The sequence below is a fragment of the Magnolia sinica genome, chromosome 9 (assembly GCF_029962835.1).
Source record: "Magnolia sinica isolate HGM2019 chromosome 9, MsV1, whole genome shotgun sequence".
Classification (NCBI taxonomy): domain Eukaryota; kingdom Viridiplantae; phylum Streptophyta; class Magnoliopsida; order Magnoliales; family Magnoliaceae; genus Magnolia; species Magnolia sinica.
Window position 1 is genome coordinate 21,450,209 of NC_080581.1, and position 16,913 is coordinate 21,467,121.

Genomic DNA, 16,913 nt, shown 5'->3' on the forward strand with positions numbered 1-16,913 from the left:
CTGTTAACATGTATGAACAGATTGGATAAAATAAATAAATAATGGTGGACCCCACGGAGTTTACTCTGTACGCTTGGTTATGAGTTACTCAGTACGCAATCCGCTTCCTTTTAATTTCTTAGCTTAGTTTTATTACTATCCAGCACAGTGGTATAGTAAGCCACTGGATTAATATAAATATCCACAACTCCGTCTTTGGATCTATAGATTATTGAGTTCTTACTTAATAACTCTCTGGTCACATCCTACCGACCTTACACCACAATCATCTGGTATCTTCCACGATCGTTTAGGTCTGGATCACCGTCAAGATCACAGTCATTTTGCCAGCATAGACTGCCATAGGTAATCTCTTTTGCTTATTTTTCTTTTTCTTTTCTTTTTTCTTCTTCTTCTTCTTTTGCGATTACAGTGCATTAACATGACTAATAAAGTCCATTAACATGACTAATAAAGTCGGCTATCAAGTCTTTATTTTTAATTTGTTTGTTTTTTATTTCTTTTACTGAGAAACATTATTTAAGTTATCACCGTTGAAAGAAAAGTCATTGTCTTCAAGACAAAAATAATTCATCCAAGAAGGACTAACACTTCCCCTTCATCAATCGCCCAATCGCTTTTAACAATCAGTGGTTGAAAAGTTAGGCCAATCTTCACAAATATAGTCCTAATTCAATGTCAGGGATTACAAGCACTCAGTTTGATTCTAGTAAAAAACGACTCTGGCACACTCCGTGTCTAATCTAATCACATACCTTGAACCAAAATTGAGTTGTCCATTATACACGTGGCCATGCGTCCGTCCGGATTGAACAGCAACGGATAACACACAAGCACTTACACATTGCAAACTTGGAATGTAACTAATTCAAATTAAGGGTCGCCATTTAGATGCATCATGAAACAAAATTTATGGTTATTTATTTAATTCAAATCATCGGATTAGTGCACATTTGTTTTTAAATGAAGGCCATCCAACGGTCCTACATCAACAACAAATTGGTGGACAAAAACCAGAGAATAAGATTGTTAAACCAATCTGGTTTTGGCACTTTGATTGGTTAATTCAAATTAATGTACGGTGCCTGCGCATTCCAACTGCCTGTCCTACTTAGTTGGAGTATCAAATCACTCCCCATTTCAATCCCTGCAGTGAATTAAAAAAGAGGCAGTAAATGCTTACCTCTTTACCTTTATTAAAAAAAAATAAAAAAACAGAGAGATGGGAGCTCAGCGCGTACCACAAAAAGCTTATGGGACCCACTTGATGTCTGTGTGACTTCGTCCATTGATTGTACTAGATCGTGCTAGAACGTGAACCGAAGAATTAGACAGACCGGAAACTAAGTTGGCCACACCACAGGAAAAAGCGTGAACGAGCACCCACTAGTGAAACCTTGTTCTGGATGAGTCTGCTATTTGTGTGTTTTGTATCTCATGATGGGACTCGCCTTGCGAACGGGTAGCTCATGTAAACTTCACGATGGGCCTCTTTGAGGAAGGTTTCAATGGGTTATGGATCTTCCTTACTTTCGGGCCGATGTGTGATAACTTCCAATCATGTGCATGCGACATCCCGTCTGTCCAATTGGGTCTGACCATTGTGAGGATTGCCGCATGCAAAAATCATCCACACGCACCCATTGGATATATATAACAGGTATTCTTAAATAGCCCATGAGACATACTTGGGGTTGGGGGGTGCACACTGGCTTCACAAGGTCCCTACCAGCTTGTATAACAACCCACCGGCCCTTAATCAACATGGTTCATTGGATTTCTTACACGTCAATCTGTCAAAACACAGCAGCTCAAATAAAACATACAAACAAAGAGAGTTTTTTGCTTTGGCCATTCCTAAAAGCATTTACTTCAGACCATTTAGCTCTGCTGCATCACATAAAAAAGCACTAGTATCCACATGTACAGTATCAGTATCATTTCCGAGTTAAGCAGCTTACATCACCTAAAATACAAAATCCCATCACACATTATATTAACATGTACAAGAAACATCCCACAATACCAACCATTTTTAAGTTTTGTGGGGATGCAACACCTACTGATATTCTAGAATGTGTTAAATAAAAATGCAACTCCCCAGTGAAAAACAGTGTTGCACAACACAACTCTTGTTCACTATGTAAATGTATCCTCACGATCTCCTCCTTCGGCAGTCTCACCCTCCAAGTTACTGAATTCCAGAAAATGTGTTGGCCTGTGGTCCTCATGATAGTAGTCTCGAGGTGTACCCAGCTTTATTCCATACTTCATACTCACCGTATGTTTCACTCCCATGAAGTTGTAATTCCACGGACCATTATCTGGAATCTGAGAAAACCAACAGACAACTTGTAAAATCAGCAACTGTTTGGAGACATCACCTATTCATTATTTGTTGATTCTGCACTTGTGCTCGAAGCATCATGGGCCCCAAATTTGCCCGCTGGTCAGACGAGACAGGAATACATCCCATCCACTCCTTAACTAATAAATCCCCAAACAGTTCATAAGAACATGACTAAGAAAAGCCAAACAGCATAAAGATATGGACCAGTTCGGCTAGAAAGGGGTTCATTTGGAGAGGAGGCAGAATAAGTGCACAAAAGACAAGGAAAGAAGATAGAGCTGTCGAAAAGAACCAGCATATATTACCATGTAGAATCCAAGGAAGCGGTCACTGAGAAGCATTTGAACCTTCTCGTAATGGGTTGGCAGGTACCCATGTGGATTACTTCCTGTGTCTTTATTGACACGCCCCCATTCATAACCCGTTGGGGTAAGCTTATAGGCAGTTAACGAGCAAGAACCTGGAGTGAAACTGCATGTTAGGATAATGCACTTCTCACCATCCCACTGCTTGTTATTCTCAAGAATTCGAGCATGGCACGTGAGATCCTGAAAAATAAACATATGAAACAAGTGAGCCCCAATCAATGGCTGATCAAAGATTCAAGTCCAAAAAACAAGAAAAAAAATTAATACATAAATAAATAAATAAAAACAGATTTGACAGATTTGACAGCTTGGTTGGCCATCAGAAATGAGGAATCATATGATCCTTCAACACGATGATACAAACAGTGTAGGGCCCATCTCAGGGATGCAGATGGTTGGCCTGATGGGCCCTACACTGGATAGGGTACTCCCCAAAAGGGCCGAAGACTTGTCCCATACAAAAATATATACAATGCTCAGCCCCAGAGATGTACAGTACTGTTCAGGTTTTGTCAGTTTGTACAAGTAGTACCCAAGGTTAAGTTAACCAGAATCCTGGCAGACTGAGTGGAGATACCTCGTTTCAACACTTGAGGTCTTGGTATCAATCCCTAGCGGGGGTGGCTAACATGGAGTGTGTGTACTGACATGGGTGTGTACTAACAAGCTAACCCAAAAAAAAAAAAAAAAAAAACAGAATCTGCATGCTCCAAGCAGCACAAGCTACCCAGACAGAAAATCCTAAAGCTTTCAATAGCCGACAAACAAAGAACTGGTTAAGAACAAAAATACAGCAACCATCCCCATTCAACCAATAAAATACCAAATATTTTATAATCTACCATCTCTTGGGGAACTTTTGGAGCATGGGCCATGCATGACAAGTCTCATCGTATCAATATTTTGGATAACTGAACCATGGGCCCCACTTGAACAAACCGAAAACCCAAATGTAACGTGCAATCTTTAGGCCCAAGTTCCTTTTTTTTATTAATGATGTGTACGCTGAACATTATATGATACTCGTACAAAAAAAAAAAAAAAAGCCCTGAATCAGCTGAGTTTTAAACGAACATGACTCAAGTCTCTTGTGACTCATATCATTCTTATTCCATTACAAGAGCTCCATGCAACTGAGTCAAACTTGTCAAATCATGACTGGACAAACTTACCAATTCAAAAGATTCTCAAAAGTCAACTAATCTAGGGTGTTTTATGCCTTATATTTAAAAGTGAAGGTACTTTTTTATGTTCACATATTTCTTTCATGAGTGTATTTTTCAAGTCTCGACTCGTTAAGGTTTTATTAAGGATTAAAGATCAAGAAAGCTCCAAATATTCAGTTTTCCTTTCCACTTTCCAGCGTTTGGGTTGCAATTTTGAAAGGAAAACCTCTTTTCCCGGGCCATTTAAAATGGGGCTTTTTGCTAATACACACCCCAGGTTTTGTGGGAGCGCTCAAATAGCATCACTTTTTTACATGTCCGTGCACTAACTCCATTTTTCCTAGAAGAAATTGCCGTTAAGCACCTTTTTCAAATTTCTAATCAATGGTGTACTCATTAACTTCTAACAAACTCTTCTACCTATGCACCTTTTTTTTCTATTAACTTTTTTTAATTTCTTATGCATCTCAGGAAAGAGAACGGATTAGGTGTGGTCCCGGCCTCACCAAAGGCAGTGCAACCCTTATTGTGGGGCCCTCTTTGATGCATGTATTCTATATCAATGCCGTCCATCCATTTTTCCATATCATTTTGGGCCATGAGCCTAAAAAAAGAGGCACATCCAAGTTTCAGGTGGACCATGCCATAGGAAACAATGGTAATTGACCATTAACAACTTTATAATGGGCTACGAAAGTTTTGGAAGAAGCTGATATTTGTTTTTCGCTTCATCCAAGTTCATGTGACCTTATAAACAGGTTGGATGGCAAATAAACATTATGGAAACATTACAGTGGGCCATAAGAAGTTTTTAATGGTAGGATGTTCAATCACCACTGTTTCATATAGTATGGTCGACATAAGATTTGGATCTGCTTCATTTTTAAGCATGTAGCATAAAATGATTTGGCAAAACAGACGGATGGCGTGGATATAAAACAACTACATCAAAGTGGGCCCTATGATAAGAGACGAATCGCATTGGGTGAAGTTGGGGCCACACCTAATCTGGTCGCCTCAGAAAACGGGTTCTTCTTTCATCAAAAAATTATAGATAGATGGGTCTTTTGCAAAGAAACATATATAAGGAAAGAAAAGAGAGCGAAAAACGAGGGAGTTATGACCATTTTTTGTGAGTTGTTCGGTGCTGGAAACTAGAGCGAACACTAACGACATCATAGACTTTAGGCACACTTTTGAATAGTCAAATGGTGTCCAAATGAGATGATTCGAAATCCATCTGAAAGTTTATCAATTTATCTTTCCAACGATCACAAGATCACCCCGATCTAACCTATAACGAGAGAGTTATGACTGTTTTCATGGGATCGTGTGCAGCTGGAAACGAGAGCGAACGTGACAACTTTGGGCTCATTTTTAAACGGGCAAATAGTGTCCAAATGAGATGATTCAAAAGCCATTCAAATGCTTGTTGAATTATCTTTCCAACAAGCACAAGATCACCTTGATCTGACCTCTAACTGGGGGAGTTATGACCGTTCTCATGCCAAGCTAGAAGTGAGAGCAAACGTGACTGAACTCCATAATTCACTTTGGGCCTACTTTTGGACAGTCAAATGGTGTCCAAATAAGATGATTCCAAAGACAATTGAAAGTTCATTGAATTACATTCCAAACGAGCACAAGATCACTCCGGTTAGAACTGTAACGAAGGAGTCATGATTGTTTTCGCCCGAACGCTCGATGCTAGAAACGAGAGCGAGCTCGCGCGACTAACGTTGTGATGGAATTTGGGCCCACTTTTGGACTGTCAAATGGTGTCCAAATGAGATGATTCCAAAGCCATTAGAAAGTTCATCGAATTATCTTTCCAACAAGAACAAGATCACCCCGATCAAAGATGTAACGAGGAAGTTATGACCTTTCAAAGTGGAGTCAAAATCCAATATTCTCCCGTGATCATGCGAGCTCACTCTAACATCACGATGGACTTTGCGCCAACTTTTGGATAGTCAAATGGTGTCCAAATGAGATTATTCCACAGCTATTTGAAGGTTCATCGAATTATCCTTTTAACGAGCACTGGATCACCCCAATTGGAGCTGTAACGAGGGAGTTACGATCGTTTTTGCGTGGACGCGCGATGTTGGAAACGAGAGCAAGCTCGCGCAAGAGTACTGGATTTTGACCTAACTTAGAAAGGTCATAACTCCCCCAATACAGCTCCGATCAAGGTGATTTTGTGCTCGTTGGAAAGATAATTTGGTGAACTTTTAAATGGCTTCTGGCCAGAAATTCTCCATTGCTTCAGGATCGCTTGGTCATTCCCTCATTCAACAGGTAGCCTCCTAAAGGCATGGCATGGAGTAAGATTGGGAAAAAACAAAACCATTCTTTGGAGAATGTCTATTCTATCTGTTTGGTGGTCTGTCTAGGAAGAAAGGAACAATAGATGCTTCAGCAATATCTCAAATTCCGTGGAGTCCATAGCTTATAGGGCGAGGCAATTAATTGTTAAGTGAGCAGCCGCTGAAAAAAGTTAAAGGGTTATAATTTGCATTTCAATGGAGTGTAGCTGTATCACCATGCCAGCGGTCCAGCTCCCTCTCATATCTGTAACTCTTTTTGTTCATTGAAGTTTCTGTTATCTTTCAAAAAAAAAAACCTTTTAAATGGCTTTAGAATTATCTCATTTGGACACCATTTAAGTTTTTAACAGTCCAAGAGTGGACCCAAAGTCTATCATAACATTAGAGGGAGCTCGCGCGAACGCACGAGTACTGGATTTTGACCCAACTTTGAAAGGCCACCCTCATTACAGCTCCGACCGAGATGATCATGTGCTCAATGGAAAGATAATTCAATAAAGTTTTAAATGGCTTTGGAATCATCTCATTTAGACACCATTTGATTGTCCAAAAGTGGGCCCTAATTCCATCATGATGTTAGAGAGCTCACACGAATGCGTGAGAATATTGGATTTTGACCCCACTTTGAAAGGTCATAACTCCCTCGTTACATCTCCGATCAGGGTGATCTTATGTTCGTTAAAAAGATAATTTGATAAACTTTCAAATGGCTTTGGAATCATCTCATTTGGACACCATTTGACCGTCCAAAAGTGGGCCCAAAGTCCATCATGATGTTAGAGTAAGCTCGCACAAGTAATGAATTTTAACCTAACTTTGAAAGGTCATAAATCCCTCGTTACAGCTTCGATCAAGGTGATCTTGTACTCATTAGAAAGATAATTCGATGAACTTTTAAATGGATTTGGAAACATCTCATTTGGACACTATTTGACTGTCCAAAAGTGGGCCCAAATTCCATCATGAGACTAGTCGCGCAAGCTCGCTCTCGTTTCTAGCATCGAGCGATCGCGTGGAAGCGATCACAACTCCCTCGTTACAACTCTGATGGGAGTGATCTTGTGCTTGTTGAAAAGGTAATTTGATGTTCCAAATGGCCTTGGAATAATCTCATTTTGACACCATTTGACTGTCCACAAGTGGGCCCAAACTCCAAAGTGAATCATGGTGCTCAATCATGTTCGCTCTCGTTTCAAAAATCATGCGATCGCACGAAAACGGTCACGACTCCCTCATTGGAGATCGGATTGGGGTGATATTGTACTTGTTGGAAAGATAATTCAACGAACTTTTGAATTGCTTTTGAGTCATCTCATTTGGACACCATGTGATCATTCAAAAGTGGGCCCAAAGTTGTCATGTCCGCTCTCATTCCCAATTGTACGCGATCCAATGAAAATGGTCAAAACTCCCTCGTTACAGGTCGAATCAAGATGATCTAATACACGTTAAAAAGATAGCTCAATAAACTTTTAGATGAATTTGGAATCATCTCATTTGGACGCCATTTGACTATTCAAAAGGGAGCCTAAAATTTATAATGCCATCAGGTCATGTTCGCTCTCATTTCTAGCATCAAGCGAACCACAGAAACGGTCATAACTCCCTTTTTTTGTTATCTCTTTTCTTTCATTATATCTATTTCTTGGCAAAAGACCCAATTATGTTGAATTTTTAAAGAAAGTAGAACCCATTTTCTGAGGGGAGTGGATTAGTTGCAACCCCAACTTCACCCAAGACGATGCGCCTCTTATCATGGGGCCCACTTTGATATAGTTGTTATATATTCACACCATCTATCTGTTTTGCCAGATCATTTTAGGCTACGTGCTTAAAAATGAAGCAAATCCAAATCTTATCTGGACCATACATAGGAAATGGTGGTGATTGAACATCCCACCATTAAAAACTTCTTATGGCCCACCATAATGTTTCCCTAATGTTTATTTGACATCCAACCTGTTTATACGGTCGCATGAACCTAGATGAAGGGGAAAAACAAATATCATCTTTATTCAAAACTTTTATAGCCCATTATAAGTTGTTAGCGGTCAATCTCCACTGTTTCCTACGGCATGGTCCACCTGAGACTTGGATCTGCTTCTTTTTTGGGCTCATGCCCTAAAATGATATGAAAAAATGGATATAAAATACAAGCATCAAAGTGGGCCCCTTGGTAAGGGTCGAACCGTCTTAGGCGAGGTCGGGGCCACACCTAATCCATTACCTTTTCTAAGATGCATAAGAAATTGAAAAAAGTCAATATAAAAATAAATAAAGGTGCATAGGTTAGAAAAGTTTGTCAGAAACTAATGACAAGAGAAGATACTATTGCACAGACATTTGAAAAAGGTGCTGAAGGGCAATTTCATCTAGGAAAAATGGAGTCAATGCATCGACATATAAAAAAGTAATGTTTTAAAAAGCGTTATTATTTAAGCACTCCCACGAAACCTGGGATGTATATTAGCAAAAAGCCCTTTAAAATATAACAAAAGGGGGGAACCTCTTTTCCTACCAATTGACTTTTTGAAAATAATAATAATAATAAAGATCTTATCACTTTTCAAGGAAAGCAACTCGATTTCCTTCTCTTTTTAGGTTTGTCAAGGATTTGTCAAATAGAGAAAATGTCACATCAAAGGAATTCATTTTGCTTTCCTAAGTTTTCTAATGTTTACATCCAATCCAAAAACGCCCTCAAGGACTGTTTCGATTAGTGGAAAACAGGATTCAACTGTGTAAAGGAAATCTCACTCTTTCAACCATTTGCGAAAGCAAAATTAGTTGTGGAAATTGGTTTTCCTTTCCCTGGTTTTCCTTTCCATGTTTTTTAGAGACAGATTTCACTCTTTGACCATTGAACTTTCCACATTTCCATTGAAATCATGTATATGCTAAACAAACAGGGTATTCAGGATTCTTTTCCATAGATTTCTATTTCACCTTTTGGATTCCACCAATCTAAACAGGCCCAAAGAGAAAAAGGGAAGGGAAAGGGAAAAAAAAAAAACAACTTTGTGCGTCTTACTGATAAACTTCCCTCTTTTCAAAAAAATTTAATCATATACTTGTATATAGGTGTGATCCTGTTTATCAACTATGAGATAATAAAAATAAATAATAAATAACTGTTTGGTTGTCAAATGTTTGGCTGAGACAACTTCTGTAGTTCTCCAACCTCATCCACAGCCTTCAACCAGTACGCTGAAAGTTGGGGACACATCCAACAAGAGGTGCCAAAAATTGGAAGGTGACAATTTTTCAATCAGGGAGACAAATGGCACTACATTAGGTCCCAACAGATGAATGTTCTGTGTCACCAATCTGTGGGGCCTGGGTGTACACCCTCTGAAGAGGGTGGATCGAGGATGGTCATATCCTCACCTCAAGGATCATGTAATTGCTCATAAGTCATAAGAGAACCCTCTGATGAGTTGCAAGAAACAAACCTGAGGCGATAGCTGAGGAAGCTCATTTGGTTGTGTATGCATCCATCCCAATGGCTCTAGATCATTCAAAAAGTCATGCTCAGGAAGAGCAGATGGGAGATGGACTTGCTGATGAGTCCCCCACTGAGGTGCCATGGCTATACAGCGGATTTCCTTCACTTGAGGGTTATCTGGGGGGCTTATTCCATACAAATATCCTGCAATTTGAGTCCGAAGATCTGCTATGCAAATAAACTTCTTCAAAATGTTCTTGGGCATGATGTATGTGTAGCCTGTCTCCTGTAATCAGGAATTACTCACATAAGCTCAGTTTCCAGAACCTTGAAAGTTAAAAGGTGCATACAATGGAAAATAGCCATAATTATTTACCTTAATGTCCTCAGTGTTCACATAAATATGATTGACTCTAAGATATAGATTCGTCGCTGAGATTGCTCTCACACGCCAATCAGTTTTAGAACCAAATGCTGCTTGCTCATAGGGGCTTGTTGTGGTGACAATGAGTTCATCGCCGTGCACATTTGTTGTCCTTGTTGTGACTGCTGTGAGTTGGCTTGCTTCTTTTGCCTGCACACGAAGATTTGCTAAAGATTATTAGCCAAGTGAAACTGGCAAAGAAGCTTCTCAGCTTGATAGACTTTTAATAAACACATCACCTGCTTCTCAATCTCCGCAATCTGTTGCCTCTGTTGTGAAGGTGGAGTTATCTCAGCCCCCAGTATTATATCACGAATTTCAGACTGTGTCAGTGCTGAGGTGTTTACGTTATTCTTCTTGGCATAATCTGAGAGTATAAGATCTCTCAGAGCAACCTCAACCTGCATTGAAGGAGATATTAGCAACTCTCATAACAATGACATTTGCAAAATAACTAGTCAAAAGTAAAAGTACCTTCATCCATTGATCATCAGTGAGAGAAGGCCAGATGTGATGTGGTTCAGTGATGATACTCTTGTCAGGTTTCAATAACATTTTTGCCTTCTCATTGTTGACATGGAGTGCACGTAAGATCAATATGAGACGAGAGAATGCAGTGTATGATGAAATACTCTTCAACCAATCATCATAAATGTTGAAAAGAACCATCTGTGGCTCTGTAGCCTTCAGAATCAAATCACCAAACTTCTCGATTTTCAAGCATGCCTGGAATGGCAGCTGCAGCTCACTCCCCTTGATAACAATGTTTGGAAAATCAAGTAAATGGACTTCTAAAGGATCCAGCATTCCCTTGCGTGTCACAATGATTTGCTTTGGTTGCTCTTCAACGGGCAGTGACCGCACCAGAGCAGCTACTTCTTCAGCTGTTTTCCACTTAGCAAGCTGACCAAGACGCTTTTGCCCAGCCCAAACACTCGTGTGGATGACCTACAAGAATTCAGGATAATGCACTTGAGCAAAAGATGATGGTGAAGCCCTGAATGCATTTGAGCAGAAGATGGCGAAGTCCGAAAGCTAAGATTGCCTAAATATTGACAGCAATGACATCGAACGAACCTTCAGAAACAGTTGTCCAGTTCTTGGATTGAAAATGAAGATGGCACCATTTATGGGTTTGGTAGTAAGATTTCCTTCAAATGTCTTGTGGATTGTAACACGATATACATTTGTGTCATCGACAAACCATATGATCTGATTGCTGAAAATCTCACCATAGTTCTGAGATGACAGATATGGTTCTGTAGGTTCAGATGAATACAGTTGCAAACCCTTTCTTATTCGCTCTCTCAGGACGTACAAAGCCGGATTTGACTGCACATGCACATGAGACCATTAGTTGATTCACTTCAGAATATTTTTGTTGCTAAAATTGAGCCCTTGGAAATGAATAAAACACCTACCATTAAACATAGCATACCTTCATGATCTTATTCATTGCTTGAGCCAGTAAGGGTTTTGACCCAGGAAACCAATTTCCAAAGGCAGAATGCAAGTTATATGCCAGATCGATGCCAATCATCACCCCTATAGAAGAAGCAAGATTCTTATTCAAGCCTAAAAAAAAGGCAAATATTCCAATACGTATCTAAGTCAAACAAAACAAGACATACCAGTTGGAGATGGATAGATGGACATGTTGTCTGTAGTGTAATCCATAAATTTGGCCCGGGTATATCGTTCAATATCATGAGAATCATAGTCTCCCCAGCGGAGCTGCACATCAATCCAGTATTTATTGCTTGCTTTCTGATCGAATACATCCTTTGACTCGGCCACTAAACTGGGTTTGGACATGGGCCATCTATGTGCAGCAAAAAGAAGAATGTCAGCGCAAGAGCTGTTCATCTTGTAACTCTTCCTTGGATGTATTGTTTCTTTCTGCACAGTTTCAATTTCCAAGGCATCCAACTCCTGATCCAAAACCTGGCAGAGGTCCATGACAACGCTCTCATGGACTTTTTGCCAAAGATGAGCACGGAATATCTGAATCAAAGATATCTTCAAGGTAGGAATTTTCCCATGCATGAATATCCCTGTCAAATCTAATTGAACTTGGAAGCCTACGTAAACATTGGCACGGTTTATTGTAGGAGACCACCAAAGCGTAAATCTACGATTAGGGATTTGATTTAGTCCAGATCGTTGTGCATTTGTCAGCTTCTTATACTTCATAGACTCCTCAAAACCAGACGCCTTCTCCCAGAAAAGACCTTCCCAAGTTGGAAAGCTGATATAAAAGGCAGGAGTTAGTGATAATGTCTGATAAGATTCCTTCAATTATTTAGAAAACTGTAAGCCAACCTGAGGTATTCAAAACTGAAGCCAGTTCATGATTCAAGATTGTGCAATTGAAGATTTTTTATTAAAAAAATAATAATAAATAAATACATAAATTGTACAGACCGTTCAATCAATTAAAGATTTTGATTTGGATCAAAAAGCATTTAGTATAGACCTTTGAAAAAAATAAAAAAGCATTTAGTATGTTATACTTCGAATTGCATCTAATGAATCATACACATGACCTTGCTCACGATTGCACATCCTCAGCAAAGCAAAGCTCACTGCACCCATAAAGCTCAACTTCTCCACAAATGGCTTCTGCTAACTCAATCTACCTCTAGCATACTTGGACGGACTATGATGCTTACATCAAGCTGAAGGTTCTGAGACAGCAGATTATGAACATGAAGTGGATAGTGCCGTCCAAGTAGTCTACAAGTAGGTGGCCAAGTTGTGAAGATGCCCCTTCTAGAGGGGACATGCCAGGTTTGTTTCCAGCTCTCAGCTGTTAATGACAAAAGGAGAAAGGGAATGTGGAAGGGATTCTGGTGCAGGTAAATACACACTGCCAGTGGGATAGCTTAGGGAAGTCTATTTCAAAATGTACACGATTATGAAAGCCTGGGGTGTTAGAGACAGCATGACACAATACACTTAGTACAAAGCAAGAGCAGCACCATAGAAGGTTCAGCAACAAGATCCAGCTATACTGGTTTCATTCCTGCCAGAATCGTTATCCAACCCACCAAAAAACAATGCTTTTCAAGTAAGTAACTTACTAGGTTCCTTTAAATAATGTATGTTCAAGAATTCCCTCAACTCCTCCAAGTGCCTGGATGACATCAGTCCGGTAATTATTCAAGTTCCATAGCTTGCCATCATGACGTTGGTGAGTCCACCAAAAAGGGTTCTGTTTGAGGACTTGATATTGCTTGAAGTCAGTCCGCACTCTCCAACCTTTGTCGTAAGCCAAAGTGTGCCTGTCTTTCTGAAAGAGGGTATTGATCCGAGGTATCCCCCTATCCCACGAATCCTGCAAAGTGCAATATAACCAAGGAAATTGTCGTTATTGGAATTAGATAAATCATAAAGCAACAAAAGTAACTCATACTTTCATGTGGAACCCCATTTTTTGGTTTGTACGCATGCAACCAATAGTTCAATTGCCCAGATCATTTGATCTGATGGCCTCCAGTGGATAGACCTCCAAAATGACCCCTCAACACAAAAATTGTGACCCTATTGTGGGCTGAAAGTAAACAGTCAAGAAAAGAAATACAGCAATGGTCCATATTCAGCTCAGATGAAGACCAGAAAATGAGAGTATAGGATCTTCAATCAGGTTATTATCTTAACTGTGATTCGTCAATAAAATCTGGTTATTTTTAGTACATGGGCGATTGATTTTGGAGGGCGATCACATGAGTAGTCTAGGTAATGAAACCCTGGGCCCTGCTTGTACAAAAAGTAAATTGAGGATATATGCATATCGTGAGGGCAAGTGCTTCACATAATTACTCACTAAACCAAGCATAAACATGAGAAGAAACGGGGTTGATACTAGATGCAGATTTAGATGCAAGTGCAACAGCTGCAGATTTTCTATCAATAATGAAGAAACTCCTCTAGCTGAGAAAATGAAATTATGATGATGACAAGTAGAGAAACTCACCTCAAGATCCTCAAGAGTCAAGCGCCTGTTTTGTGATTGTGCTTCCTGCCTCTTCAACGCATATTCGGCCCAAACGCGTTGTGAATCTATGAATTCACTTTCCCAAGGCTGAAGGAAAACAGGACCAGATGGTTACAGTACAGAAGCTATACCCAGATGACAAAATAACAGGCATGGTATTCTGTAACAGTAATTGTGGTTATAACAGCCACCACCGTTACCATAACGACCATTACAGTCTTTTTTTGAACCAAAAAAAAAAAAACCTTGTATCAGCCCCATAACGGACCGTTACGGCTGTTACGGGAGCCGTAACAGCCATTACAGGTCACTTTATCTGTAACGGCCATTACGAAACACCTTGATGACAAACACCCAATAGTTAAGTGGATCAGTTTTAACCTGTATGTAGCGATAAAGATTTGGAATAAGCTGGTCCTCCTCATGACTCATACCACTCCGAAAATGCGTTACTCCAACATCTGTCTGTTGGCTGTAACGGAGGTCGCTCTGTGGAATCAATATGTGACCCATTGATAACATGCCAAGACCTCCAATTTCCTTCGGCGTGTAAAAAATGACAGGAGGGAACCTGGGGAGAGAAACACAAATCATATAATACATAAAAGACTGAATGCCTGATAAGAAACTACAAAAAGACTGAACGACATCAATTGAAATATACTCAATACATCTATCTGTGTGTGCCTTTGTACTGGTTAGCAACCAAACTTACCTACTAGGCATCTTGGAATTTAAACCAATCTTAATACGAGTTTGAATTTTATTTTCACATTTAACAAGCAGATCCAACAGCTCCTGAGTATGAACAGTTGCTTCACGAAAATATGTCATGAGACCTGTAGAAATGAATATTTTTCAGCGAGTTGTGCCATTGGTATAAACAATCTCATCAAAATATAAAACCTTTCAAATAGAGAAACAAACTAATAAAAGTAACTACCTATAAGAGCAGTATTCCATTTGTTGACAATCTTAGTAAATGTTGTGGATCCTGATGACATAAGAATCTGCCTCACACGATTCTCAAACACCTTCATGTGCTCATCATCAACACGTAAAAAGGCAATTGCTGTTCGCTCTTTCGTCTGCTCATTTTGCAAATTCCAAACTCCATCCTTTGTGTTGCTAAATGCCTCCTGAGTCATTCTTATCTTTGGCAATATCCTCACTTCAAACCCGCACCTGGATGCCAATGTCATATTTTGTTACCACAAAGAAGAAGACGTCAAACAAAGATGAGTGTGGAGTCCAAACAGCAAAATGTTATTCAAGTCCAGCCACCGAATAGGAGACAGGCAAATTCTGGCAGCCAGAACAGCTCAAACAGAACTGGTTTAGATTAGTCCCACAAAAAAAAAAAAAAAAAATCAAAAGACTCGAGAAAGAACAAGAACAAGAACAAGAACAAGAACAAATAACAATAACAATAACAATAATAATAATAATAATAAGATGATGATGATGAGAAATGCTCCGTGCTTTTGGAGAACTATAAGTTATATAGTGCTCCTAGTTGCATCTGTTCGCTTGGCCAATCCAATCAAGTGATCAGAGCTGTCCATTAAGCTCAAAACACATTGTATGGCTTACAATGCAAAAAATCACACCACAGATTATCCAAAATATCTTGATTTGTCCTTATTTTATATAGCCGTCCTTTCTCCAAGATATGGATGGGATAGTTACAACTGCCTAACAAAAGTGATTCTTTAGATTCATAAGCGATCCATGATGATCACTAACAAATAGATGGATCAAATTGTTGCAGGCCTATTTGTATGTAAATGATCTTGGCCATCCATATTTCAAGTCATTGATCAAGTGGCTAATATTTTTCAGATTACTGTGATGTTTCCATGGTGGACCAAGAATTGTCAGTTGGACCTAATCAACAGTATAGATCAATCGATTGGACTACCTCCCAAGGCAAGCACTGGTGCATTGCTCAATAATAATGATAATAGAAATAATAATAGGAAAAAAAAAACTGGAATAAATGTAGAAAGATAATATTAGAAGCCTTTTCTGAAGCCTTTTATTCACAGAGAAGTGTGTGTGGCTCCTCTCTGTCTCTGTCATGAGGACCACAATATAGATAATCCACAGCATGAAAGTGCTCCCAGCAGACTGGACAGATGGAAAAACAGATTGGTGTACAAGCAAAGGGCAAGACTCTCCAGTCAGATGGTACCATCCAATTGGAGCAGGAGGGCCACAAAGATTAACCATAGCCGAGAATGCACCAAATGGACAATCCTGTCAAATCAGTTCTCTGTATGAAAGGATAACATCATCCAATTGGAGCTACTTTTGAGCTACTACCAATGGAGAGGGCCCAGCTAGATGGGAGGTCATGCTGACAGCATGTTGGTGGCCCCACTCACGCATTCCAACTTTCCAAGTCATGCAATAAAAAAACCAAAACTGTGTTGGGTGGATAGCCAAACTATTCACAGAGTAACTAGAATGGTCCAGTATTTTAACCAAACGTCCAAAAGATGTTTGGCAGCTAACCTAGCAATCAAACCAGGTGGTTTCAACTGAACCAAATGGACCCACCAATCCACTGCAGTTTTCATAATGCTGTTCTGCATGTGTTACCAGTTGCATGGGACAAAAACATATCAAAGCTAATGCATGTTCACAAAACATTGGGAAACCAAGGGCCTGTTTGGATTCATTAATTGAGAAGAAGAAAATTGATTTCCTCAGAAATAACTACTCCAGGAAAATTGGTGGAAGTGAAAATTTATTTAGGTGTTTGTTTCTCACAGATTTTTCTACAGAAATTGTTTCACTTTGCCACTTTTGTCGTTTGGCAGCCGACCTC

General features: G+C 39.6%; 1 protein-coding gene across 1 annotated transcript in view; it reads right to left on the reverse strand.

Moving 5' to 3' along the window:
• Nucleotides 1-1,823: 1,823 nt before the first annotated feature.
• LOC131254718 (pre-mRNA-processing-splicing factor 8A) overlaps nucleotides 1,824-16,913 on the reverse strand; it is a 34,615-nt gene continuing 19,525 nt past the window's right edge. The window contains exons 13-26 of the mRNA XM_058255429.1: nucleotides 15,024-15,265; nucleotides 14,796-14,919; nucleotides 14,462-14,651; nucleotides 14,060-14,167; nucleotides 13,167-13,420; nucleotides 11,715-12,331; nucleotides 11,522-11,628; nucleotides 11,161-11,415; nucleotides 10,558-11,031; nucleotides 10,323-10,484; nucleotides 10,036-10,233; nucleotides 9,667-9,945; nucleotides 2,656-2,898; nucleotides 1,824-2,331 (exon numbers count right to left, since the gene is read on the reverse strand). Coding sequence (XP_058111412.1) covers nucleotides 2,140-2,331; nucleotides 2,656-2,898; nucleotides 9,667-9,945; nucleotides 10,036-10,233; nucleotides 10,323-10,484; nucleotides 10,558-11,031; nucleotides 11,161-11,415; nucleotides 11,522-11,628; nucleotides 11,715-12,331; nucleotides 13,167-13,420; nucleotides 14,060-14,167; nucleotides 14,462-14,651; nucleotides 14,796-14,919; nucleotides 15,024-15,265 — 3,445 coding nt within the window. The 3' untranslated portion in view covers nucleotides 1,824-2,139. The remainder of the gene's footprint in view (nucleotides 2,332-2,655; nucleotides 2,899-9,666; nucleotides 9,946-10,035; nucleotides 10,234-10,322; nucleotides 10,485-10,557; nucleotides 11,032-11,160; nucleotides 11,416-11,521; nucleotides 11,629-11,714; nucleotides 12,332-13,166; nucleotides 13,421-14,059; nucleotides 14,168-14,461; nucleotides 14,652-14,795; nucleotides 14,920-15,023; nucleotides 15,266-16,913) is intronic.